The sequence below is a fragment of the Gekko japonicus genome, unplaced genomic scaffold (genome assembly GCF_001447785.1).
Source record: "Gekko japonicus isolate JY-2015 unplaced genomic scaffold, Gekko_japonicus_V1.1 scaffold135, whole genome shotgun sequence".
NCBI lineage: Eukaryota > Metazoa > Chordata > Lepidosauria > Squamata > Gekkonidae > Gekko > Gekko japonicus.
In genome coordinates this window covers 87588-113705 of record NW_015175359.1, presented here as the reverse complement: position 1 = coordinate 113705, position 26118 = coordinate 87588, and the positions used below count along the sequence as shown (strand labels likewise).

The following is a 26118-nucleotide window of genomic DNA, read 5'->3' as shown; positions in this document are numbered from 1 at the left end:
TAATGTCCTGGCCCCACTGGTGGACCTCCTGATGGCACCTGGTATTTTCTGGCCATGTGTGACACCGAGTGTTGGGACTGGATGGGCCTTTGGCCTGATCCAACATTGGCGTCTCTTATGTTCTTATCTGGACAACAGAACCAAAACTGACCTGTCTGCTTCATCGAACACCACGTATTCCACACTCTGTAGCTTGAGTTTCATCTCCACAGCCACATGAACCAGGCGGCCAGGAGTGGCGATGATTCTGCGGGGGGAAGCACGTGGGGACAGACACAGTGACTGCTGTTGTAAGGAGAAGAGGAGTTCTCTCTCTCTCTCCTGTTGCCTGCCTATGAGAACTAATCCCAAGGTGTATCCAGAGCAGGGAGGCAGCGAATCTAACACCCTTGCAGGAGGGGGTATAGTTCTTACAAGTGACCCAAATAGTGACTGTGTACTTCAGACTATAGGCAACTGAATGCTGCCCCCTCCTACACATGGGGGGGGGGAACTAGCATGTCAGAAGAAGAGTTCTAACCTAGCTTTCTAGGAGCAATGATTTTTTAAATATGGAGGGGCATTCAGTCATGCCAGCCCCTAGCTGTGGTCCAAGGTGGTATAATCCAGACATAGGTTTACTCCTCAGGACTAAACTATATGAGATGCTGAGGAGGCTGCAATTGAATCCCCCTCCCCTTTTTGCACCCATGCGAAGACAGCCGCAAACCTCAGAGGTGGTAGTAGTACAACACAAGTCACAGCGCAAGAAAACTGCCCTAAAGCGGCAAGGTAAGGACAGACTAGTGTGGCACAGTGTCAGACTAGGACCCAGGTTAAAACCTCGCCTCAGATTGACAGATACAAGGAGCAACCCCAATCCTCTCCCAGATATGTCTCAAGACAGCCCCAGCTACCTAGATCTGATCCTAAGTGATTTGTCTCCACCCAAAGCTAGGAAAGAGAAATCCCCCCCTCCCCCAGACAAAAACCATACATACGCACAGAGGCAGGAATTTTTTTTTGACTCACATATCAGGATTTTCATGCAGCGCTGCAAACTGGTCTTCCATCCTGGAAAAGAAAACGGCAGATCTGAAGGGTTACAGCTATAGCACTTCTTTTCCCTCTCTCAACCAGAAAGCCACAATCACACTGGGGCCTGGTTCAGACATGCAGGAGAATGAGGTGCAACACTTCACTGTGCCCAGTGACAGATTCCAGCTATGAGTGTCCCTTGGCATAAAACACTCCCTATAACCAGAAATCTAGCATAGCAGGGGGGAAAGGTTCTACCCACCCTTTTCTGCTGGTTTTCTATTCACAAGCACTTCCTTTAAATGAAAGGGAACATTCCAAAAAGGGGATCCTCCACCCAGATTTTGAAGTGGCACAGTTGAAGCTGCCCAAAATATCATTTCCCCATATGCCTTTATGCTAGTTTGGGGGGTTGGGGGAAGGCCGTATTAGATTTGCTGGTTTGGGGACTCTTTCCGTTCCCAAGACTTATTCTATTTAATTGGTTTTTATCTAGCACTTTCAGAGACTCCAAAAAATTCTCTCAGTGGATATTTCACCATGACAGCTAAGACAAGAAAAAAACCCCTGCTGGATCAGACCAGTGGTTCATCTAGTCCAGCATCTTGTCTCTCACAGTGGCCAATCAGTTCCTCTGGATGGTCAACAGCAGGGCACAGAGGCTGAGACCGTCTCCTGATGTTGCCTCCTGGGTTTGAGATTCAGAGGATTAGTGCCTCTGAATGTGGAGGTTCCCCTCAGTCAGCATGGCTACTAGCCATTGATAAACTTATCCTCCATGAACCTTTCTAATACCTTTTTAAAACCTATGGAGCAACCATGGCCACCCTGGTACCTACACACAGCTGGAGTCTTGGGACAAACCCCCAAAGCTAGTTATTCCTGCAGCCATCACTACATTCCCCTGGCAAAATGGAGCATCCATGTTCAGAGGCAATATACTCCTGAATCCTATATGCTAGGAACAAACAGGAAGAGAGAGCTGGTTGACTCTGTGCCCCACTCATGGCAACTGGCTTGGAACTCCTGGACAGAGGCTACTGGGTGAGGTGGGCCTTGGATCGCATCCAACAGGGCTCCTTCTACCATCTCAAGCGATTCAAGTCCATGATGATGGGACAGGTCTAAACACAAACGCTTACTTGTCTCCTCCAAGAATCAAGGCAGTCTTCAGGCCTGTGAACCGGCCAAGCTGCAACATCAGACAAAGGAGAGTTAGGCTAGAGTCCTGGGAGCATTGCTGTTTTACTGTCAAACTCTAAAAAGGGTCACATCTGCCACTCTTAGCTAGCCTTTGCTGTCTACCCGCAGAACAACAACAAAATGTTATGGAAATTTTTGTTTTTAAAGTGGCCATAGCTCTACTGCATAATTCCTTGAAACAGGTTTGCATCTCTCAAACCTCAGCAGACAGCGCACAATAAGTAACACTTCTGGCTGGAAAAGAATGTCAGCTGACGGCAGACTTGCTACTGCCACGGAGGCAAATGCACCATTAAAAGGTGATACAGTGCATGGATCGTTAGTCTCCAGGTGTGAACTGGCCTCTTGGCTTACTGGAAAGAGACCCAGTGGGGTCACTGCTTTGAAGATCCAGTGGTGGCCAAGCTGAGCAAGAAGGCTGCAGAACATGCCACAACCTGGCCCGGCCAATGGTGGCAACCACAGCTGTAGGTCTGTCCATTGCCTCCTCCTACACCACCACTGCCCAGGTCCAAACTGAGCAGCCTTCTGGTGCTGGTGATGCTGCCAGGACTGCTCAGTTTGACTCTTTCTTAGGCTGTTTTAACATCCCAATCCACTCCTCCAGCTTCACTGTACACATCCCAGAATCAGCGGCTAACGTGCTACCCTGACTCCAACATCAGTGACTCATGAAATACACCTCTGAAAATGCTGCGTTTTTAGAAATCTTAATACCCAATTCTCCCCCCCACCCCGTCAGCATGGTGAAGCATGTATTTCTGCCAACAGGAACATGGGAAGAGGTTTTGCTTTGGGTGCCTCCCCCCTGCAGCTACTGGCAATCCCACAAACAGCTAACTTATCCAGAGCCTCCAGCTAGAAATACTCAAGAGTTGGACCACTGGTCCATCTAGAGCAGAATTAGTTACTTCATCTGACAGCGACAGTCCAGTGTCTCTGGCAGAGGGCTTCTGAGCCCTGTGGCCTCCAGTTCTTTACCTGGACAAATTCACACCAGGACCTAAACTATAGGTCCTCCCATGAATTGCATGAAGGATCCTCCCAGTTCTATGAAACTCCCTGCCCCAGGGAAAACAATCCAATTCAAGCTCACTTTCAGAAGTCTGCCAAAAATGTGAACTTTTGGATTTCAAACCACAATTAAAAGAACCAAGAAACATATATTTAACTATTAATAAAAGGTAAATAGTAAATTTATAAGGTGAAAAAATAAGATGCTTAAAAATTAGAACATGAAGTCAAAGATAGTGTTAAGAAAATACAGTTGTATTCCCCTATGTATGTTGTTATGTATGTTTGTTGTTGTATGTCATGAAATAAAAAATTATTCCAAAAAAAAAAAAAGTAGTCTGCCAAACACTTCCTTATTTAAGAAATGGCTTGGATCACTAGAGGGAGATGGAGGTGACATTATACTGACTGGATCTTTTACAAATCTGTGCTGTTTGTGTCTTTCATGATACTGAGATTTCATTGAATAGCTGCGTTTAAAAGAATTTATCTCTGGGTTACAGATCCTCAGGATCGTGGATACGTATTAGATGTTACATCACCATATGCCTGTCTGAGTCTTGCTAAGCACTTAACAGAAATAAAGTGGCAGGATGTTCCACTAGCCAACAGCACACGAACCACACATGGCTCTTTGAAGCCTCAGGAGAGAGGCTTGGGATTGACAAGCAGGTTTTGAAGGCCCATTCTTTTTACTCATCACCAGCCCCAACGTCCTCCATGCTTAGCGTACCTCTTTGGTGAACTTCAGAGTCTGCAAGGCAAGTTCTCGAGTGGGTGAGAGGATGAGAGCCCGGGCCCCAGTCTTTGCACTGTGTGCCTTTAGCCTCTCAAACATGGGAATGAGGAAACAGGCTGTCTTCCCACTCCCCGTTCTTGCCATGGCAACCACATCCTTGCCATCCAGGATGGGTGGAATAGCCTGTAAGAGAAGGCCGCCCCATGTAAATAAGGCAAAAAAATAATAATCTGGGAATAAGAAACAATTCATACAACCAGCAAAAATCAAGGGGGTAGAAAATACTGTTTTCTGAATTCTACCATTTCAAATTGAATGCTGCAGCCTATATATCCCACATAGGCCAGCTCCATTACTTTAAAATTTTAATTTATAGCTTGCCTTTCTCACCCAGCCTCAAGGTGGAGTGCACAGTTTTCAGCAGCCAATAAAGGCTTAATTTCAGTAGTGAGTGGCAGATCCAATACTCACTGTGCAGCTCAGGGATACTATAAAAGCTGCAAACTCCTGCCACAATACTGGGAGATCAGCTACCGACCGAAAGGCAGTAAAGCAAGTTTAGGATGGACAGCTGAAAACATTTTTAATATGCATCAATAAGCCACTGTTTTAAGGATGGGTTTCAGGTATCCCAGCCACTCCCTTCTCCGCCTTTGCCCCCACATACTGCTGCCGCCCCTCCTCTCTTCGCCCCCTCCCTGCCACAACAGAACTGCTTAGGAAACTGCCTCCATAGTGTCTATGCTACAAAACAGACACTGTGTCCTGAAATATGAGGTTTGCCCAACACTCACCTTCCTCTGGATTGGGGTAGGCACTTTGTAGCCTTTCTTCATTATCCCTTTGAACACTGGGTAGCTCAAACCTGGCAGAGAAAACAGTTCACAGGATCAGACTGATGGAACTCTCTAGTGCAGGATCTTATTGCCTAAAGCAGCCAACAGATGCCCTGCAAGGACCATAATCTGGGAGATGGAGGCCAAAGCCTTCCCATCACTCCCCCCCGCCAAGCACTTGGTATTCAGATGTGTACACCCTCTGAACACAGAGGTTCCACTGATCCATCATGGTGGCTAATAGTCATGGATGGACCAATCCTTTATAAGGGAGGAACTCCACCCTCCTTTCAATGTAAGGGGCTACACAATACCCCCAAATGGTAAAAGTGTTTAAACAGAAATCTGAGGCTGTTTGCAGGAAGTACTGCTCCATCGCCTGGAACAAGAATAAATTTTGGTCCAAGTTGGAAAATATAGACTATTATGTCCCCAGGGAAGGGCACAATGTGTCACCCTATCCCAGATCAGCCAACACAAAACAATTAAGACACAGTTATCCCTCACTCACCCATGGACTGGAAGCCCCCCGACTTCTTCTTTTTCTTGTTCTGGGCCCGAACCATTTCCCGGGTGTCTGGTTCAACATCAGAAGCACAATCAGATGTGGGGAAGGTCGGCACTGGCATCTCATAGTCCTTTGAAGAAAGGGAGTTGAGAGAGAAGCAAGCACCAGATACGGAGGAACAAGAAGCTGAACCATCTTGTTATGCTTTACCAGTGCAAACATTAGCATCTCTTTTTTAAAAATGACAGAATATGCAATTAATAAAGGGTTTGAATGTTAGTATAACTGGTGCTTCTGAGCAGTTTTCTATAGGCAGTGGCCCTACCGATGAACTAGGTGACAAACCAGCCTCTTTTGGATTGTGTGTACAGGTTCACCACTGATGCTGATTTGGGATTTAAACTGTTTTTGCTGTTATAAATTTGGTTTTTACATCTTTTTACAAGCCACCTTAGCGAAAGGTAAGGTAGAATCTTCTCAAAGAAATGCTATCCTTGAAGTAACTTGGAAATAATCCCCACTGAACGCACCAGAGGCTTATTTCTACCTAAATATATGTGTGTTTACAACAACGTTGCTACTCGTAAGCAAGACCCGTTACATTCAATAGGGCTTACTACCGAGTAAATCACTTCCAGGTCAAATGCGGCACCTTCCATGGCAAAAATATACAGGCTAACTGGTTGCTTGGCGGGAGTCCCGGCACTTCTCTTTTAGCGAATTGAAAAATAATAACAAATCCTTGGCTTTCTCAGTACCTGTTGCGGGTCTAAATCATGATCCTTACACCGCCGCTGTCTTTTCCTCCTCCGTCCCGAGGCCTGAAGGGGGGCCATAGAAACTGTTTGGGTCCAATACAGACCCGCCGCGATCCCTTCCGACCAAAATCCGACGGGAAACCAGGAAGGGGACACCACGTGCGTCCCTCAAGACGGCAGAGGGCTGAGCTTGGACTCAACCACCGCTAGAGTCGGGGGTGTTAGGTGGACCGCCCAATTACCCCCGCCCCTTTGGTACATTCCCAGGAAGAGCTGGCTGTTCTGTCACTCAAGCGCTTGAGACTCCTCCTACTAGGCTTAACCCCCCTCTCAAAAATGGTTTCGTTCGGTGTGGTTTCGCCTTCCTTTAGAGACAATAATCTCTAGTGTTTCAAAACCACGTCAGGTTCTCAACTGACCAGTATCTGGAGAAGTGTACGTGCACACGAAAGCTTATACGTCTTTGTTGGTCTTAAAGGTGCCGCTGTACTCAAACTTTGTTCTGCTGCCTCAGACTAATACGGCTATCCACCTGAATCAATTGGACAGGGTAAGTCCTTCATGTGAGGGGCAAGTGTAAAGGAAGAAATGCATAAAAATCAGTGCAGTGAAGAAAATATACTAAAAGAAAGGACTAGTGTCTTCCTTTTGTGTAGCGGTGCTTTGAAATAATCTTCCTGAAAAGTTTAGAGAAGGGTGGCTTTTAAAAAAAATTAGCATGGCCTCTGTGCTCTCACGGCAGGGCATAAATTTTGATTCAATCCGCCTATTTTGTCGGAGGTGGTGTTTCTAAGTTACAGCCATTTCTAAGTTTTCCCACCTTTTTTGGATTGCATTCCAGAAAATATAAGCGGGATCGGAAGTGACGGGTGTGTGGAACTCTGAGTTATACACCTCTCTTTGGCTTTTCGACTTGCTCGAGGGGAGCAACGATCGCCTCCGCAGAGGAGAAACTGCATCTCTGTAAGATAGGGGAGACGCGCCTGTTTGAGTCTTGGGGTGGCGCTGGGGAGCCTGCGGAGTTTGGAAGGCGCGGTCCTCCGTAAACCCAGGGGCCCCTTTAGCTGTGCAGCTGCAGAGACTTTTTTAATTCTTGCCCCCCGGGTCTCCCAAGGACACAGCAGGTTGCAAATAATTTAAAAATAAATGCGCAGATGTGGGGTACTTGTGTAGCCCGAGTCTCTTGCATGTTTACTCGGAAGGCAGTTGTGACCGAGCTCCAGCTTTGCAGCTTGCTCGTCGGCATGTTTACTCGCAAGCAAAGCCCGTGGCGTGGGAGCGGGGTTGATTGCCAAGCGACCGTGTGCAACATTGCAGCCGGATCCAATGCATGTTAATGTGGCAATAAGCCCTGCCTGAGCCTAGTGAAGTTTGCTCCTGAATTAAGCAGGTCTTCTCTGAAATAAGTCGCATTTTATCCAATGAGGCGGCTTACTCTTCATTCTGAAGATCGCAACCTAAATTTGCTTAGGCATTCAGCCTCAGGCTGCACTGTGCTGATTTCTCTGGCATACTGCGGAGAAGAGCTGAAAAAAATCACCGCTTTCCTTGCATTCAGGAGAGGAGCTGATGTGTTGCTCACACATTGTAATGAGGCAGACTCATGGCAGAAAAGAGTGGGAGGAAGAACACTCCATGCTTTCCCCATGTTGAAAAGATTGAGTTCATGCTCATGTCCCAACTGTGCAGTTCGCTGAATGCTTTACCAAAGGCCCGCTCTAACAAAATGAAGACTGCTGTACTTCCAAAGTAGCCCAAGCGTTGTCCATCCAAAGTTGGCATTCTGATTATTTCCCCGGCACTAAGTGTCAGCAAGCCTTTACACATACATACCGTCTTGCCAGCATTTGATTGCATGTGTGTGAAAGGCCTGGCTGCAAAGAATCACATCAGGAGCCTGGGACATTTCATGCAGAATTTTGTGTTTAGCAAACATTATAGCAAGTCTATAGAAACCCATAGCAGTATTCTTAATTTCTAGGCCACCTTCGGCCCTTTTAGGAGAGAAAACACAAGAGTACAAATAGTTGAATAAACATTTCAATAAATAAAGCAATGGTCTGTAGAGAGCCAGTTTGGTGTAGTGGTTAGGAGCGCGGACTCTAATCTGGGAGAACTGGGTTTGATTCCCCACTCCTCCACATGCAGCTGCTGGTGTGACCTTGGGTCAGTCACAAGTTCTTTCAGAGCTGTTCTCTCAAGGGCAGTTCTCAAGAGAGCTCTCAGCCCCACCTACTTCACAGGGTGCCTGCTGTGGGGAGGGGATGGGAAAGGGATTGTAAGCCTCTCTGGGACTCTTTTGGATAGTGAAGGGTGGGGTACTAACAAAATGAAGACTGCTGTACTTCCAAAGTAGCCCAAGCGTTGTCCATCCAAAGTTGGCATTCTGATTATTTCCCCGGCACTAAGTGTCAGCAAGCCTTTACACATACATACCGTCTTGCCAGCATTTGATTGCATGTGTGTGAAAGGCCTGGCTGCAAAGAATCACATCAGGAGCCTGGGACATTTCATGCAGAATTTCATGTTTAGCAAACATTATAGCAAGTCTATAGAAACCCATAGCAGTATTCTTCATTTCTAGGCCACCTTCGTCCCTTTTAGGAGAGAAAACACAGAGTACAAATATTTGAATAAACCTTTCAATAAATAAAGCGATGGTCTGTAGAGAGCCAGTTTGGTGTAGTGGTTAGGAGCGCGGACTCTAATCTGGGAGAACTGGGTTTGATTCCCCACTCCTCCACATGCAGCTGCTGGTGTGACCTTGGGTCAGTCACAAGTTCTTTCAGAGCTGTTCTCTCAAGGGCAGTTCTCAAGAGAGCTCTCAGCCCCACCTACTTCACAGGGTGCCTGCTGTAGGGAGGGGATGGGAAAGGGATTGTAAGCCTCTCTGGGACTCTTTTGGATAGTGAAGGGTGGGGTATAAATCCAATCTCTTCTCTTCTTCAAACACAGCTGCTGTTGTGTCACTCGGTCTCCATTCACCAGTGAATTGTTGTTCACACTGATCTGGATCCTGTGCTTCTAGCCGCCTGCAGTCCTGCATGGCACCTTCTGCAGCTGGACTCCATGAAGGCCTCTGTAGAGCTGGCAGTGTCGGGAATTCAGCCCCTTCAGGTGCAACACAGGGGCAGAAACAGCTATAGGGCCAAAGCCTCCTATGTGGATGAAACCCTATTTGGCTCCCATGCAGGGCGCCAGTCATCAGTTGAGGAATTTGATCCCCCGTGGGTGGAGAAGCAGCCTGGACCCCGGAGACCCTTGCTGTGGAGCCCTGCAGCAACACAATGGGAGGCTGACGCTGGCTCTTCGAAAGCCCCTGTACCACCCAGCACTCCAAGAAAGAAAAACAAGTACAGGTATGGGGAATCTGGGAGGGATCCATCCACTTGCAATGAGGGCACATTCAGCAAGGTTCTTCCCAAAGAATCTCACGGAAGTCAAAGCAGCCAGGCTGCTCTCTTCAAGCAAAATTTGGCAGCCTGGCTGTCTGATTTGTAAATTGCATAGGATGTTGTTGGGAGTCTCATGTTCGTTTTTGGCCCTCCACAGCACCCATGGAGGGAGATCTGGAAGAGGACTGAGCTGCTGGGTAATGGGGGAGGGAATTAATACACATGGATGCATAAAACTGTAGTAGAAAAGAGCAGGAGTCCAGTGGCACCTTAAAAACTCACTGCTCACTTCTTCAGAACTACAGAATTATAACTATAGACAGCTATAATATACGTTTTCTGTTGACTTTGACCAGGGTTCAAATCACGACAACAGATTTCTTGAAGCTGCAGAACAGCTCTGTCTCTCGTCTCTCTCTGTACCAAGACTGTCTCTCAAGACTGTCTCTCTGACCTGACAGGCTGTCTCACAGCAGCATTTTATTAGAATCATAAAATACAATACATATGACACATATTGGTTCTAGATTTCTACATATAGCAACTAAGATCATTACTAACCATTTGACAACTATCCACACACCATACAGCTCTAATACCTGCTAAACTCTATAAATATAACCATTTATGGTAAATCTGCTTAGCTGGGAGTATATCATTCGTTACCATATAGTCTAACACTGGGGCCCAGATCCTAACAAATTTGGTGTAAGTAGGAGTATCACTGTTAACCGCTCTCTTCAGGGAATCTGTAATTTTCGCCATTATAAACTAGGGTTATTTTTGATCATGGAAATGGTCCAGAGGGGAAGTTTTAAAACTGCCCTTTTCCCAGTGCCATGACCCTGATGGTGCCCCTCCCCCAAAATGAATGTAATTAAGGCTGGCTTCTCCATGTACATTTTTATCCTACCTGTGAGGTAGACTAGGCTGAGAGTGTGGCTAGCCCAAGATCACTTATTGTAAAGGTAAAGGTAAAGGTTCCCTTGCTCGAAAGCCAGTCGAATCTGACTCTAGGGTTGCGGTGCTCATCTCCGTTTCAAAGCCGAAGAGCCAGCGCTGTCCGAAGACGTTTCCGTGGTCATGTGGCCGGCATGACTAAACACCAAGGCGCATGGAACGCTGTTACCTTCCCACCGAAGTGGTACCTATTTATCTACTTGCAATTTCTTGCTTTTGAATTGCTAGGTTGGCAGGAGCTGGAGCTAGAGATGGGAGCTCACTCCATCATGCGGCACACTCGGGTCTCGAACTGCTGAACTAATGACCTTCCACAGCCTGTAGTTCAGCGTCTTAACCACTTGAGCCACCGCAGCTCCTTCACTTACTGTACCTCGTGGCTAAGTGGGAATTCGAACCTGCACCTCCCTTGTCCTCATCTGATCCTGTAACCTCTGTACCATGCTCATTTGCATGAATGCAGTTTGTAGATGAGGATGAAGAGGCTGGGCTGAGTCAGGGAAATGTGTACATGAAGAAACCCCCATTGAGCATTTAATAGCACCCCCTTCCCCCCGCATCGTGTTTGCTTTGGCATGTCTTGACTTTCTGGCCTTTCTATTAGGGCCCCAATGAGTTCATTAATCATACGCATTGTAGTTGGTCCACCAATTAATTCAATCTGCATATGAGGAAATAGTCATAAAGGGGATAAAGGGGGGGGGGAAGTATACTTTGTTTTTAGGTGCTGTTCATGGGTCAAGAGCAGGCATCTCAAAAGAAGCATTCTACCTTCCCTCCCACATCACAGGAGAGAATGCTTCTTCCAAAATGATATTATTGGTCATTTGCAGCATTCATAAGAGATTATATTAAAAATACATTAAAAAAAAATAGTATACGTTGCCCAGCTCATCAGGTCCACCTTTTTTAGTAAGCAGAAATGTTTTTAGTTGAGTAACTGATGAACCAGTTGGAATGCTGCACCCCAAATTTTGTATTTTTTAAAAAAATTATTTACCAAATTTGTATTAAAGATAAACTTGTAAGGTCAGGAAAGCTTGCTGTAGGCGTTTTACTGGGGATCAGAGAGGAAGTGATGGGGAGGAGGGAGATCTCTCATGATTCTTTAATGTGATCTTTCAACAGCTGTTTACCCCAAAACCTTTGCGATGGGGTCAGTCTGTAAATGTAAGTAAATAACTGAATACTGTTCTCCTAACTTTGTACCTTGCCCTGACCTGCATGGCCCAGGCTAGCCTGATCTCATCAGATCTCAGAAGCTCAGCAGGGTCAGCCCTGGTTGGTATTTGGATGGGAGACCACAAAAGAAGACCAGGGTCGCTATACAGAGGAAGGCGCTGGCAAACTATCTCAGTTAGTCTCTTGCTGTGAAAACACTCCATTGCCCCTTTGGGAATAAACATTTCTGTTTTCTGTTTATATTTCTCCCTGAAGACTGAAAAGTCGAACGGCATCCTACTGTGACGAAACACTGTTTGGCACAAAGTCAGGAGGACAGGATGGATCTGTTCCCTGGATGAAGGAGGATACAGCTAAGCTTCGCACTTTGATTTGGACTCCGCCTTCCGCTTCCAGAAACCATCCGAGGCTTCCTTCTTGTCAGAAAGGGGAACCGTTGAGAGTCGTTCATCGAGAAACACCCAGATCTCAGCAGGCTGGGGGGGTTGAGACACAATATAGAGAACACTCTTTTTGGAAGCACCCTGAGAATAATTCACACGAGAACAACAAGGATGCCTTAGGCTGGATGGGCTACCAGCCTGTTAGGCGGGTGTATGGTGCCTCTGAAACATTCCAACCACCAGAGACTGATTCAAGGATAAACAGACAGCAGGATCGCCGCCTCCCAGATGCCTCTGTGGCTTCCCCAGGATCCAGGCCATGCTCAAAGGGCATATCAAGGTCACCATCTGCTAGGTTATCAGGAGCTATAGGCTCATGCAAACCTAGGCCTCCCTGGAAATAGAACTGCAACTCTAAAAGTGCCCACTGAATTATGGGAATGTGCATGGAGTAGATGGAACTTCTGCTTACTGACCAAGTGAATCATAGCAGTCTTTAACCCTTTGCTTAATACGAGGCGGTTGCTAGGCATGCAAATAGATCTAAGAGGAAGGTGAGGACTGAAGGTAGGGCGCTGGGAATCAAGTGGAACCAGCATGTGCTTTTCCTGGGGTGAAGTGGGATTTTGGAAGAGATCTTTTTCTCAGCTGAAAGATGGCAGACCACCGCCCCCATCCCCCGTTACTGTCCTGTGCATCTCAATCTCCCAACAGTAGTTTTCCACACTCCTCTAACGAAGCAGCTTGGGAAGAGGTGGCGGGGAAAATAAATACTTGCAAATATTTGTGGGGCATTATTAAAAAAAGATTCTGCATAGACCAGATTTTCTTGGCAGTTTGACAATGGTGTTTTGGGTTCAGGGGAGTGGGGATTTTGCCTGAAACTATGTGTGTCGAATGTCCTTAGATCAGGCAAGGTGACAAGTGTGTATGTGTAAGGGGACAGGAAAGGAGTTACTTGGATGATTCAGAATCCTGAAAGCCACCCAGTTATCTCCCTGCTGAAAATTACATTGCTTGTGATGTATGATTGTAGTTCAGATGAAGAGCGTGCCATTGGAGAGAGTGATGACTGCTCTGATCTGTCCTCTTACACTAGGGGTCATTTCTTAAGAGCATATTGCTAAAGCTGGCCATGTGCCCCATGTTTCAGAACATCTCTGCAGTGAGCAACCTGAAAAACAGTGAGATGAAGAGACTAAGCTCTGTTAGTGGCTGTTTACTTTGCAGTGTCTACAGAAAGGGGTGTGGCTCAGTGGTAGATCATCTGTTTGGCATGCAGAAGTTCCCAGGTTCAGTCCCCAGCATCTCCAAATAAAAGGATCAGGTAGGAGGTGATAAGAAAGACCTCCATCTGAGACCCTGGAGAGCTGCTTCCAGTCTGAGGAGACAATACTGACTTTGATGGACCACTGGTCTGATTCAGTATAAGGCAGCTTTATGTATCCATGTACATGTATTCATTTCTTTGATAAAAAGATGCAGGGCTTCTTGTCCAGCAAACTCAAAAACAGTGCAGCTGCATTTGGAATACTGTGTACAGTTCTGGTCATGCCATGCCAAAAAAGATATTCGGACCAGAAGGTGGGAAAGGTGGAGAAAAAGGCAAGCAAAATGATGAAGATAACAGCTATGAAGAAAAGCTAATGAGTTTATGGCTTTCTAGTGTGTGGGGGAACAACTAAGGAGAAATGCCCTGACCTGGCTAGCCCAGGCAATCGGTGTGTGTGTGTGTGTGGGGGGGGGAACAACTAAGAGGAGAAATGCCCTGACCTGGCTAGCCTAGGCAATTGTGATCTGGGAAGCTAAGCAGGGCCAACCCTGGCAAGTATGTGGATGGGGGACATCCAGAAAATATCAGGGCCAGGAGGCAGAGGCAGGCTATCAAGCCACTTCTCTGAACATCCTCCATGTCCCAGTAGGCGTCACCAGGCATGGGCACGCGCACACACACACGCAAACGGAATGCAAGAAAAGAAACCAAAAAAAGGGGAGAAATTAGAGGTCTGTACCAGGATGTAAGGTGTGGGGGAAATTGATAGAACCCCTCCTCCATTTAAAAAGTGGGATCATGCAATGCGGTCGATGGGGGGTAGTTACTGGAGACAAACTACTATAGTATATGGAATTCAGTTACAGTACAATTGATCTGTGGAATTCAGTAAGAGACTGTACCAAGGGCCACTGGCTTAGATAGGATTTTGTAGAGGGATAGGTATGGTGCCAGTTTGGTGTAGTGGTTAAGTGTGTGGACTCTAATCTGGGAGAACCGGGTTTGATTCTGTACCTCAGAATACTAGTTGCTTGGGGAAAGAAGGGCAACAGTGGGGGAAAGCCATTGCCTTTGCTCCCTGCTTCTGGGTGGCCGGCCACCATGACAAAGGATGATGGGCAAGAGACTGCAGCTTAGAGGGAACATTGGTGGCCACCATGACAAAGGATGATGGACGAGAGACTGGTCTGACCTACTGATATTCTCCTTTACAGCAGGGGAGTACATATATACTGATTTGCAAGCTGAATCACTGGACCAAGATCTAAAAGGAGAGCCACTGGGAACCCAGTGTGTGAGAGAGAATGGAAAACAGCTCCTGGGGAAGTCTGAATGGTTGACTTACATTTATTGGTTGACCTACATTTATTAAGGAACCAACCTCACCTCTACTGATCAAAATCTCTATTTAAAACTATCCGGATCTGGCACAGTTGGCTGTTTTGAATAGGCAGGAAAGGGTCAGCATTTATTTCCTGACCTTCTTCCCTCTGCCTTTCCTTCTCCTCTTGGTCCTCAACAGTGACCTCACCAGGTAGCCCTTCCACAAGGCCTGGATAAGGGTGGCGGCCCGGGCCAGAATCGCCAGCTCTTTCTCGGCTTTCTCCCTCTGTTCCTGCTTCAGCCGCCTCTCCTCCTGGATCTGGCTGAACTCTTCATCGAGTATGGCAAACTTCTCCCTCAGCTCTTCCAGCTGGGCCTTCTCCACCTTGTAGACCACATCGATCTCCTCCAGCTCCTCCTGATAGGATAGGAACAGGCCATTAGTTAGAGGAAAGGTACCCAGAGATGTGGCCCTGCATCTACAGGCCTGGCTGGCAGCTGCATTTTGAATGGAACAGGAGGGACAGCCACAGTTGCTCCATCCACCGAAGGCTCTTTACACTGGGGAAAGGGTGGTTGATCAGCAAAAGAGATTTTAGTATTTTTCACTGAGAAATCTCTTCAGCGCTAGGTGCCCAAGATGTGACTTGGTTCACAATGGAGTGAAGGGGGTTAAAAATTCCACTTTTATTTCAGTTTGGGAGAAACCGAGCGAGGTACAGAATAGCAGCCTGTATCTAACCGGAGCCGCTTACGGTGCAGATCTTCCCAAGCAGGTCTCTCCCACTTCCCCCTCTTGCTACAGGCCACTGAGGGCTCCCCATTTTATTGCTAGGGAATCAGTAGATGGAAAGGAACAACACTAAAGGTGACGCAGGGGGCAGACTGGGTGTCCGTAGTGGGAAGGAAGGATGGGCAGAAGTCACCATCCCCTCTTCCAAAGATTAAGTCTTCAAAAGTACAAGGCTAAATCTAAGGCAGCGTGTGCTTGCTGGAAGGGGGTGTTCATCCTTGGCATTGGAGGCTATGCAGGGGAAAGGCTCAGATGTGGTGTGTGCCAAGGCACAGGTTCAAATCCCAGCCTCTGACTGAAAGGATCTCAGGTGGGAGATGTTGGGACAAAATCATGGCCAGTCAGAGGCAGTCAGAATTGACAGCATTGGGCTAGATGGAGAATAAGTCCTTATCTCATTATAAAGTAACTTCATATATTACAAGTAAGGAGAGATCAGCAGTAGAGAAGAAGGTCTCAGGTACAATCCCTCCAGCCACAACGTTTTTAGGTAGTAGAACTGGGAAAGATCCTTCCCTGGGAGCTGTTGTCATAACAACATTGGTGTACACAGCATATAGTCCCTTTCTAGTCCTCGGCAAATGAGTCCTCCATGCATTGACTAAATGCGCCCAGAACAGGCATTGAGTGTGTCGGTCCTGCTTCTGCATGGTTGCCAGCTTATGTTCACGCATCCATTACCTTCCTATGTTTGGCAAGCAGTGTACTCCATCATGGGGAGGGAGCATATACATGGACCCTGCCTCTGTGTGCAGGCACTGCACTCCTGTCAGTGCATTGAGGGGGGGGGGCTCTAGTTGCTTCTGCTTAATGAAAGCTCCCCAAAGGAGCTCCCATCTGTCCTAAGTCTAGGAAGTCCTATTATGCTTGTGTTCTTACTCTGCTGGGACTGTGGCTTGGGTCCCCCTTCCCCCCACTTTGGAACCCACTTCTCAGCATCCCTGATTATTCTTCCTGTCATCTCATTTTGCCATTTTTTGTACCCAATCCTCCTTTTGACTGCACAGAAATAGAACGGATGACCAAACCGTGTCAGGGTGTTGCAATCGGCCCTGGGTGTAGTACAGGTCAGCCATACAAGCTGATTGGAGGAGGACCCCGATCCAGATGCCCAGTTCAGCACCAGCAGAGCTGTTCCATCTAATTAGGAGGTGGGAGGAATAGCTTGGTGTGGTGACCTTGAGGTAAGAAACACCCTCCATCAGATGCAAAGGAGAAGGAAGAGCCATCCCATGCCAGAACCCTGAACGATTTTGCTGCTTCGTGTTTTTTGAAATGACGCTCTTGAGGAGAAAATTCCTGAGACGGAAAGCGGCTCAAAGCAAAACATGTAGGATAATCGGTACCTGTTTTTCTATCATCTCAATGTCGTATTTCTGGATCCAGTTCTCTATTTCTATCTCCACTTTGTATTTCTTCTAAAGTAGACAACACACACAAAAAAACACACGTCCAGTTAGAAATCAGGCTATCTTATCTAGAAATGACACACATAGGCAGGGCAGTCCCATCACTGCACCACGAAGAAGAGCACTGGACAGCGAAACTCACATCAGCTTTAAGGAGTCTGATAGTCTCAGTCTACGAACACAGCTTCTGGCTAGGAACTGGTCACTGCTTTCTTTCCCCCCAAATAGCTACAGTTTACACCTATTACTTATATTAGGAATAGTCCTGCGTTTCTCCAGGCAGTGATGTGGGGGCTGGGAATACATTTTGTAACATGAGTGGGCTCCTGCGCAGTCAGTTCATAACAGCTGGTACGACTGAAGAGCTTCACTGTGTTCCAAATAGGAGGTGTGCTTTCCCTGCAGATGGGGGTGAGGGGGGAATAGCCACTCAGTATCCAAATTAAAATGATATTCAGGGCAGCCTGCTCCCCGCTTACGCTAAAATAAATAGTAGGTTGCAAAGATAAAATATTCCACTCTTGTTTACCAGTCCTAAAAACACTACCATTTCCACAGCGCAACTTGTGAGTGACCCGCAAAGCCAAACAGTCCACTAGCCCTGATGCCCCGTGGTAATTTGTGTTGTACTGTCAAATTTGCATACCACCTGACATGTCACAGGTGGTAACAGGGATGCCACAAGCACAACAATGCCACCCAGACACACTGTCGAAGGCTTGTAGTTCATCTGTGGCAATCCTCTGAAGCCAAGGTACTGTGGCTTGCCAAGTACATAAAGAACCCTCCTATTCTTGCAAAGCAAGGAAGTTTATCAAGCTCCAGGCTGGGTTTACTTGGCTTAGCAGGTGTGAAATTGTGCAGGGCTGTTTTATTACTCTGATCCTGGACGTTTAATAGCATACCGGATTCGCTTCAAAGTGCGAAGAGCACTACGGTCAGGGGCCCAAAATCTGTTGGACATTCCAGGCCCCAAGGATGCTAAATCAGCTGTGGCTAGGGCCAGGGCTTTTTCGGTGGTGGCTCCTACCTGGTGGAATGAGCTCCCAGGGGAGATCCGGGCCCTGCGGGACCTTATGCAGTTCCGCAGGGCCTGCAAGACAGAGCTTTTCCGCCAGGCTTTTGAGTAGGAGCCGCCGCCCCACTATACCATCACCGCCATTGCACCTAGAGGACGTTGCGAGGCCCTGAGGAAGAACTTGGGAATGGTCAGAAGATTCTGGAGAAGAACTGAGCCGAGCCATCTTGGACTTATGTTTAATAATTGATTGAGCACCACTGTTTTAATGATTGGATGTTTTTATTATGTATCATATGTTTTAATTATGGCTCGGTTTTTTTCCTTGCCTTTGTGAGCCGCCCTGAGCCCATTGGGGAGGGCGGGGTATAAATATGAAAAATAAATAAATAAATAAATTATTATAGCAACCCTAATATCCTATGGAATTCCATCACCCTGCAGCTACCTTTCGAAGAGTGAACTCCGACTCTCGATTTTCTGCAATGAGGGCATTGAGCTGGGCCCTTAACTGCTGTATGTCCTGCAACATCTTGGCGCACTTTGCCTGAGAGCTGCGCAGTTCCCCCTTCTGTTGCTTCTCCACTTCGGCTCTGGTACGCTGGATTTGGTTGTCAGAAAACTTAGCTAGATTGTGTAAGTGGGTTTTCAGTTCCCTGATGGAGGTGTTCTTCTTGGAAATCTGAACAATAGATGGGACTCTCAATACTCATGCAAAGACACACAAATGCACATGCACTAGCAACACAACAACAAAGGAGTTCTGTAGAGGCTCACAACCCAGCAAGTCAGGCTCCACGACACACCCGAGGATCCTGATCAATCGGCTGAAGATGGTTGCCCTAGCCTAATAATACATGTAGAAGTCAACCAGCTGCCAGGGGCCTTTTCCTTTGTCTATCAGTTTTTCATTCCAGCCTTCCTCCAAGGAGCTCAGGGTAGTGTACATGGTACATTCTTCCATTTTGTGCTCCAAACAACCATGAGGTAGTGGAGGCTATGACAGAGAGTGACTAGGCCATGATCATCCACTGAGCTTCACGGATGAGTGGAGATTCAAACACAGGTTTCCCCAGTCCTAGTCCAACCCAGGGGTCATTTCATAGAAAAAGAACTAGGGGAACTCATTAGCATAACTCATTAGCATATGCCACACCCCCTGACATCAGGGGCCCGGCGGTGGACCTGCAAGGCCAGCGGGAGTGCGAGGAAGCCCCGCGAAGGCCCTCCCTGGCCCCAGGCAGGCAGGGGTGAGGAGAGACGGGGAGGAGGCAACTTACCCTCCCTCTCCTCCTGCCTCCTCCTGGCTGAATGAGGGCCGGAAGCGGGGCAGCTGGAAGCAGGGGGCGGGGCTTTGTCATGTGCCCCGCCCCCCTGCACCTCACCCGGGGGAACTGCGTTCCCCCCCGAAATGACCTCTGGTCCAACCACTCTAACACTCTAGCATATTGGCTCTTTCCCCCAGTCGGCGTGTATTTGGCCATTCTGGTGGACAAAGTAGTAAGTAGCCACAGTTGAAAAAGTCTTAATTCTCACAGACCATTGCTGCTGCTAGCACCTGGTCTTTTGCATATTTGTATAGTATGCCTGGTCCTCCTTCTCTACTGAACTGGTCCTCTACCTGACTTACCATCAGAGGAATAAGGATGCCCCTTTGCAGACCCAGCAGCACCAAAAGCATAAGTACACACTTGAGGCGTTTCTCCACCTTGCCCCAAACCTGAAGTGGGAGAACACAGGCTCTTGCGGGGAGGACATGTGTCTCAGAGGCCACAGGGCATGGTGCTGTCACCAACTACTCTTGTTCTTCCTCTCAAAATGTCTTGAAGTCAGGAAGAAACGGAGGTTGAGGGATCCCATGGGGAAGGCTGGCTCATTTAACTGCAGCTCTGGTCTTTACCGTATGAACTCTGTAGTCCCTCTGGCAGAACACTTATCCAAGAGCTGGTGGGAAGGGCTGCTCTCCACACAGTTAGCTGCCCTCTCCCTTCAGCTTGGGAAGAGCATCCCAGCCCACAGAAGCACCCTGTCTATTTCCTCCTGCTCTCCTATTGGCTTAACACAAAAATGAATCTATACTCTTGTGCACAGGTTACAGTGAATGCATGTACAATCAGTGTATACTGTACCTTTGACTTTTTTTTATATGTGCACTAAACCATTCAGTAGCACTAAGTAATTTTCATTTTACATTAAATGTATGTACAGAGGAACATGCAACTGAAAGCCATTATTTATCCAGGTAGTGGTCCCCAGTTTTGTTTGTAAAGTTGGCTCTTCTTACAAACAATTGTACACATGTAAAGGCGGGATGTATGCAGTGCTCCCTCTAAACTGTGGAGTCCTGTGAGCAAACATTCTGCTTTGTGAGCTACTGGCATTAAAGTTGGAAGCGAGCCATTTGGCTGCTTCATAAATTAGTTTGCTCTGGAGCCATCCTTCCTGAGCTAAGACAAAAATGTGTGAGCTGGAGGCTAAAAAACTCATCTTAGAGGGAACATTGGATGTATGTGCATTCACTGTAATGTGTGAACGGGGTACCTGTGTTCTTCCATCAATTGTCTGGTTAGAAACTTGCTCACATTAATGATAAAAGGTTGGCATGGGTCACTACTTCATGTCTCCCCCTCCCAAAGCAAGGTGGAAAAAACAGAGTCTCCTCAGTGGTAGTGCCTTGACTATCATATGGCCAGCTTCTTCTTTGTTAAGCTTTAGGCACCGGGCTGTAACATTTTTCTGCCTGGGCATTCACTTAATTAATTTATTCTATTTATTAATATCCCGCCCTATCTCACAAGTGGGCTCAGGGTGGGTAACAGTATACAGGTTAACAAACATAAAAGTGTTAAACATAAAATCTAAAGCAACTGTAAATAAACAGGTAATGGCAACAATGGTGACAGGATGTAGCATTCAAGTGCCTCGTGCAGTTGGCAATCTTCTAGCAGGGTCAGTTTGGACGAGACACAGTGACAAAGACTGTGAGCGGGGAGGACAGAAAGGAATGGATGTCCGCCATCTCAACTGAAGGCATCCGCCACCTCAACCAAAGGCCTGGCGGAACGGCTCCATTTTACAGGCCCTGAGGAACTGTAACAAGTCCCACAGGGCCCTGATCTCAGATGGGAGTGTGTTCCACCAGGCCGGGGCAAAAAAGGCCATGGCCCTGGTTGAGGCTAAACGGACACCTTTTGGGCTGGGGACTACCAGGAGATGTTGGTCTGCAGAGCGCAAGGGTCTACGGGGCACATATGGGGAGAGAAGGTCCTGTAGATACGCTGGTCCCTGGCCACACAGGGCTTTGAATTTTTTTTTTTTTAATAATAATAATGTGCATTGTTTCTTTAACAATTTGTATGGCTTCTTTTAAGGGCTGTTTATATTCTGCGCTCTTACTATTGTTTATACTAGTTACTGGTTTAGCTTTGTATCTTCTTTTTAAACACAGTAAATCAGTTCAAGTGTTATTAATGGATAGGCAAGAAATACTTAAAATAAAGTAAGTGCTTTGACCATCAGCTGTCTAATTGTACCCTTACTCCCCCTCCCCAGTACCTCCTCATCGCGACTGTGAATCGCTGATGCAAGTTCATCCTCCAAAGCTGCAACCATCTCCATGTTTTTCCTGTCTCGGAGGGCAATTTCTTGCATAAACTTCATTTTCTCTTTTTCTTCCAATGGAGTGGTGAGAAGCATCTCAAACAGAAACTTTCTGAGAGCCAACAGGCCTCTAAGCAAGATGTCAGCGGTTGGACTCCTGGCAAAAGCAGTATCTCTCACTGCCCGACCAGCTATGGGGTTCATATTGAACAAGCGCACAATATTTCGGACCGAACTTTTTAAGCCTTCGACATGCAGGTGAAGTTGGCCGCTTTCATCCTCTGCAGCAAATAGGTTCCCTTTTGCAATGCCCTTAAGCAGAAGTCCTTCTTTCTCGAGGCGGGCAACCACGGCTTCCATATTATTTGAAAGCCGCAGATGTTCTTTAAGAGCCCCCCAAAGTTCCTGACCCAACATTATGCTGAAATCCTCAAGGTTCTCCAGAACGTGTGAGAACATAGTAACCAGCTCTACCTTAATGATGGTGTCATCCAAGACAGATATAATCCTCTTGGTCTCAACAGTGGTTAGTTTTGACCTACCAGGATCCAGGATCTTTAATGGGGTTTTGATAGTCATCCTTGGGGAAATTCGGTTCACCGGGGACCCGCTCACAGGGCTCCGGTCAACAGAGTCATGGGATGAAGACAGCACTTTGGTTGCCATGCTGTCAACTGGATATGCTCACAGTATGTGCTTTTAAGCCGTTTGGACCCCAAGACTTCCAGATGCTTTGATACTTCTGGCTTCCGTGAGTAGATCTGCTAATAAAACAATTTACGTGGCAGAATTAGAACAGAAATGCAGTTCAGTAGCACAAGTGTGTGTAAAATGACAAGAAGATGCACGATGGAACGGGTGCATCAACATTTGTGGTGCTCTTGCAATCAAAGACAGAATGATGACGACCTATGGGTTTGGACTGTGTAGCACGGTAGATATTCTCAGAGGCAGCTGGTGGGTGAGGGAGAAAAGGCAGAAGTCAGGCAGGAGGATGGGAAAAGAGGTGAACTCTGACTGAGGAATAGCTTGGGGTTCATTGGTGGATAATATTTATGGAATAGGGCAAAACAGCCAGGTGTCTGCACTGCTGGGCTGATATTAATCTTAATGAGGAGTATCAGGATCACTGTTGTGAAAGCAGACAGAATTATATGGTTTGTGTTTGTAAGGTTCAGTGGTTTAGGAAGGGTTTGGTAATGGCTACTTCAGGGGAGGGTGAAAGCCTGCATGAGCCAGTTTAGACTGACAGACTACAGTGGAGCTCAGGCCTACCATTGTACATAAGTAATTTTCTGTGAAGCTTTCAAATGAGTGCATAGTGCATATAACTATATAAGGGACTCAGCCATTACTTTCCATGTGTCATGGTGAGTGCATGCAATCCTAGGCCCATGTCCAACAGATATACCAAAGTGTGGCCCAGGGTTGCCAAAAGCCCTGGGGGGAAATGCCCTGTCCTTTGAACAAGGGTTTAGAAATAGTAAGGTAAGGTTTTCATGGCACAGAGGTAAAGAAACATCCCATCCTGCTAAATAACCTTTAAACCTCTATTAGGCTGCAATCACACACACTAAATAACCCACTTTCAATCCACTTTCAGTGCACTTTCCAACTGGGTTGTACTGTGTGAACTGGCAAAATCCAGTTGGAAAGTGTACTGAAAATGTATTGAAAGTAGATTATTTAGTGTTTGTGACTGTAGCCTAGGAACAGGACATTTTTTCTCCAGGCAGTTGGCAACCCTAGACAAGGGTGCCAACTGCCTGAAGAAAAGTAAATCCTGTCTTTTAAAATGAGGCTTAAGGGCATGTTGTTTACCTCCATACCATGAAAAGCTTCAGCTTTCCATTTCCACACATTAAGCCTGTGGACATTTTTCTCCTGATGTGTTGGCAACCCTCTGTATAACACACATTTATACTTTGTCCTTTTTTCCTACAGCAAAAGGCCCCCCCACAGCAGTTTATATCTGACTAAGAAATAGAGAAGACATGACACAAGTAATACATAGATGGCGATAGTGCATCCACATTGAAGTAGCTTTGACATCTTCTTCAACGTGAATCTCGGTGTATTTAAAAGGACCTATTTTTACACAGGACCAGTGTTCCCTCTAAGCTGAGTCAGTGTGAGCTAGCTCACCGTTTTTTAGCCTCCAGCTCACCCATTTTTGTCTTAGCTCAGGAAGGGACGGCTCCAGAGCAAACTAATTTATGCAGTAGCCAAATCGCTTGCTCACAACTTTAATGCCAGGAACTCACAAAGTAGAATTTTTGCTCACAGGACTTCACAGCTTAGAGGGAACATTACACAGGACTGCAGCATTTTTTACTTTAGAGTAATACACATAATAGTGAGATTTATTTCTGACTAAACATGGATAAGCTCAGGCTGTTAAGACTGTAAGCTCTTTGGAGTAAACAGCCATCTAATTTTCTTCATTTTTTTTGTTTCTCTTACTCTGTGAAGTGTCACATAAAAATCTGCTTACGACAATAGTGAGGCTTCCTTTCAGGTAAACATGCAAGGGATCAAGCTTCCAGTCCCACAGCCATCAAAGGAACTTCCAGAGAAGAACACTTAGGACTGCAGATGGAACAGGCAACCCCAAACAGAGTCAATGTATAGAAAGCCTGCAGGGTGAAAGGCCCAGTCTCCCACAAACCCTGTCCTTCCCCACAAACAGGGTTGCCAGCTGCTGGGTGGAGGAAAAAAAGCCCTGTCCTTTTAACAGAGGCTAAATGGGATGCTATTTACCCCCATGCCATGAAATATTGAACCTGCCCATTTTCAAAAGATATTTTTCATCAGGTCTGTTGGCAACCCTGTCCACAAATTTAAGACACAATCTTAAGCATTCTTATTCGGGAATAACACCCACTGAATTTTGTTACATGTATACATGCCAGGCTAGCATTGTTAGTTATTTAAATTCAGGTATATCAGCCAATATTTGGTTTTTGAGGCTTACAGTGAACCTGCATACACAATAAAAGCTGCACTGCCTTTGAACATGGAGGATCCAGTCCCAGAGTGTACAGACTGCTAATTTCTTCCGGGGAAGCCAAAGTCTAATATTATCGGGGGTGGAGCGAAGTGGGAATAAATTCTCAATCCACCTTGTCCAGACTGTTCATGATTTTATAGATCTTTATGAAGCCCTCTTTTAGCAAGAATTTTTAAAAAATTAACATATCCTTGTATGGAAGCTGTTATAAGTCTTTGATCCTTTTGACAGACTCACCCGAAAGAAGCCCTGCAAAAAAAGAAAAGAGAGAAAAATAAACGACACAAGACCGCTTCCTTGCAGAAAGTCAGTCCAATTCTGTCTGTTGCTTAGCAACCTGGTCGCTCTATGTGGAGGAAGTGAAAGCGTCTAACTCTGGAAGGGGAGGGGCTTGATTGAGTAAACCACCAATCAAAGCCTCTAACGCACATCTGCCCTTCGCTGTTCATCATAGAGAGGCTCGTCCAATAAAAGTATCGGAGAATGTTTTAAAGGAGAGAATTCCTGTCCCACTTTTTTTTTACATTACGTCAAAGGGGATTCGCAGCACAAGGAGATCTACGTTTCCGGTTCCACTACGTTTTCGCCGGGGCACCTTTAAGACCAATAAAAGTTTTATTCTGGTGAGCTTTTCGTGCAGCTTTTATTCAGGGTGTAAGAATTCGGATAGAAGTAACTTTTGTGCCACTTTTTAGTTGGTAACAATAAAGTACTGCCCTTCTGCGACAAAGCTACCTATAATGCTTGCTTTATTTAGAATAAATAAATGGTGAAACGCAAGTGCCACTGGAAAAAACCCTATGATGGACGAGCGCCAACTAATTTCTCTTTCTATGGTGGAAACTTTTTTCCCCCTGCAATGGAAAGTTGGACCCGAAGCGCTAATAAAGAGAGACTGAGAAAGCATTTTTGCATTTTTTTTTCTATTTCTGTTGCGTGTCAACCAGTATTTAAAAGGAACAAAAGGACACTTTTTTTAAAGCCTCGAATACAAGAGGTGGTACATTTCTGCGCCACTATTTTGCTTTCGTAGAGACGGGAAAAGTCAGATCAACGCTCCTTGCCCCGCAAATGGAGGCGTTCAAACGGAACCCGAAATGCATAGCCATGTCCCTCCCCCCCCCCCCCCCCCCCCCCCCCAGTCTCTCCAGATATACAAAACCGGGGTGGTGCAATCGGGATAGGTTGAAGACTCGCGCGCACGCGCACGAGGCTCAAAAGAAAAAGGTTTACTCGCCTCCATAGAGGTACAAACATACTAGCGTGATACATATCCCACTTCCGTTACAAACTGCAGCTATACCGTCGTTCATCCAGGAGTAATATGAGCTCAGAGGGGTGCTATTCTTTGCTTTAGTAACAATTATTATCTCAAGGCGGACAGACGCAATCTCATGCATGCTTATTCAGAACTAAGTCAACTGTGTTCCAAAGAGGAGTCTTGTGGCCCCGCTGTTGTGGACCTCCTGATGACACCTGGATTCTGGCCACTGTGCGACACGGAGTGTTGGACTGGATGGGCCAGTGGCCTGATCCAACATGGCTTCGCTTGCAGTTCTCAGGCTTGCCTGATGCATGCAGAGCGTCCTCTCAGGTGCAACAACGTCTGAGTCCAGGGGCACCTTTAAGACCAACAAAGTTAGGGGCTCTTTAAAAAGTTATGGCGGCCGCCGCTCTCGGCCACAGCTGCAACGACG

At 46.6% G+C, this 26118-nt stretch overlaps 3 protein-coding genes across 3 annotated transcripts in view; 1 reads left to right on the top strand and 2 right to left on the bottom strand.

The window, feature by feature from the left end:
• Positions 1-6242, bottom strand: part of DDX54 (DEAD-box helicase 54) — a 27530-nt gene extending 21288 nt beyond the window's left edge. The window contains 7 exon segments of the mRNA XM_015425292.1: positions 152-247; positions 1012-1053; positions 2160-2209; positions 3968-4156; positions 4768-4838; positions 5321-5447; positions 6076-6242. Of these exon segments, the coding sequence (XP_015280778.1) occupies positions 152-247; positions 1012-1053; positions 2160-2209; positions 3968-4156; positions 4768-4838; positions 5321-5447; positions 6076-6153 (653 nt within the window). The 5' untranslated portion in view covers positions 6154-6242.
• A 727-nt stretch (positions 6243-6969) lies between these two features.
• RITA1 (RBPJ interacting and tubulin associated 1) lies at positions 6970-12783 on the top strand. The gene is made up of 3 exons (XM_015425334.1): positions 6970-7038; positions 9031-9434; positions 11868-12783. Exons 2-3 carry the CDS (start codon positions 9145-9147, stop codon positions 12397-12399), a joined length of 822 nt encoding a protein of 273 aa, XP_015280820.1. The 5' UTR covers positions 6970-7038; positions 9031-9144; the 3' UTR covers positions 12400-12783.
• A 1953-nt stretch (positions 12784-14736) lies between these two features.
• Positions 14737-22077, bottom strand: IQCD (IQ motif containing D). The gene is made up of 4 exons (XM_015425290.1): positions 21367-22077; positions 18260-18493; positions 16731-16802; positions 14737-15009 (listed from the first exon to the last, which is right to left on the bottom strand). The coding sequence occupies exons 1-4, from the start codon at positions 22075-22077 to the stop codon at positions 14737-14739; spliced, it is 1290 nt and encodes a 429-aa protein (XP_015280776.1).
• Positions 22078-26118: the final 4041 nt, after the last annotated feature.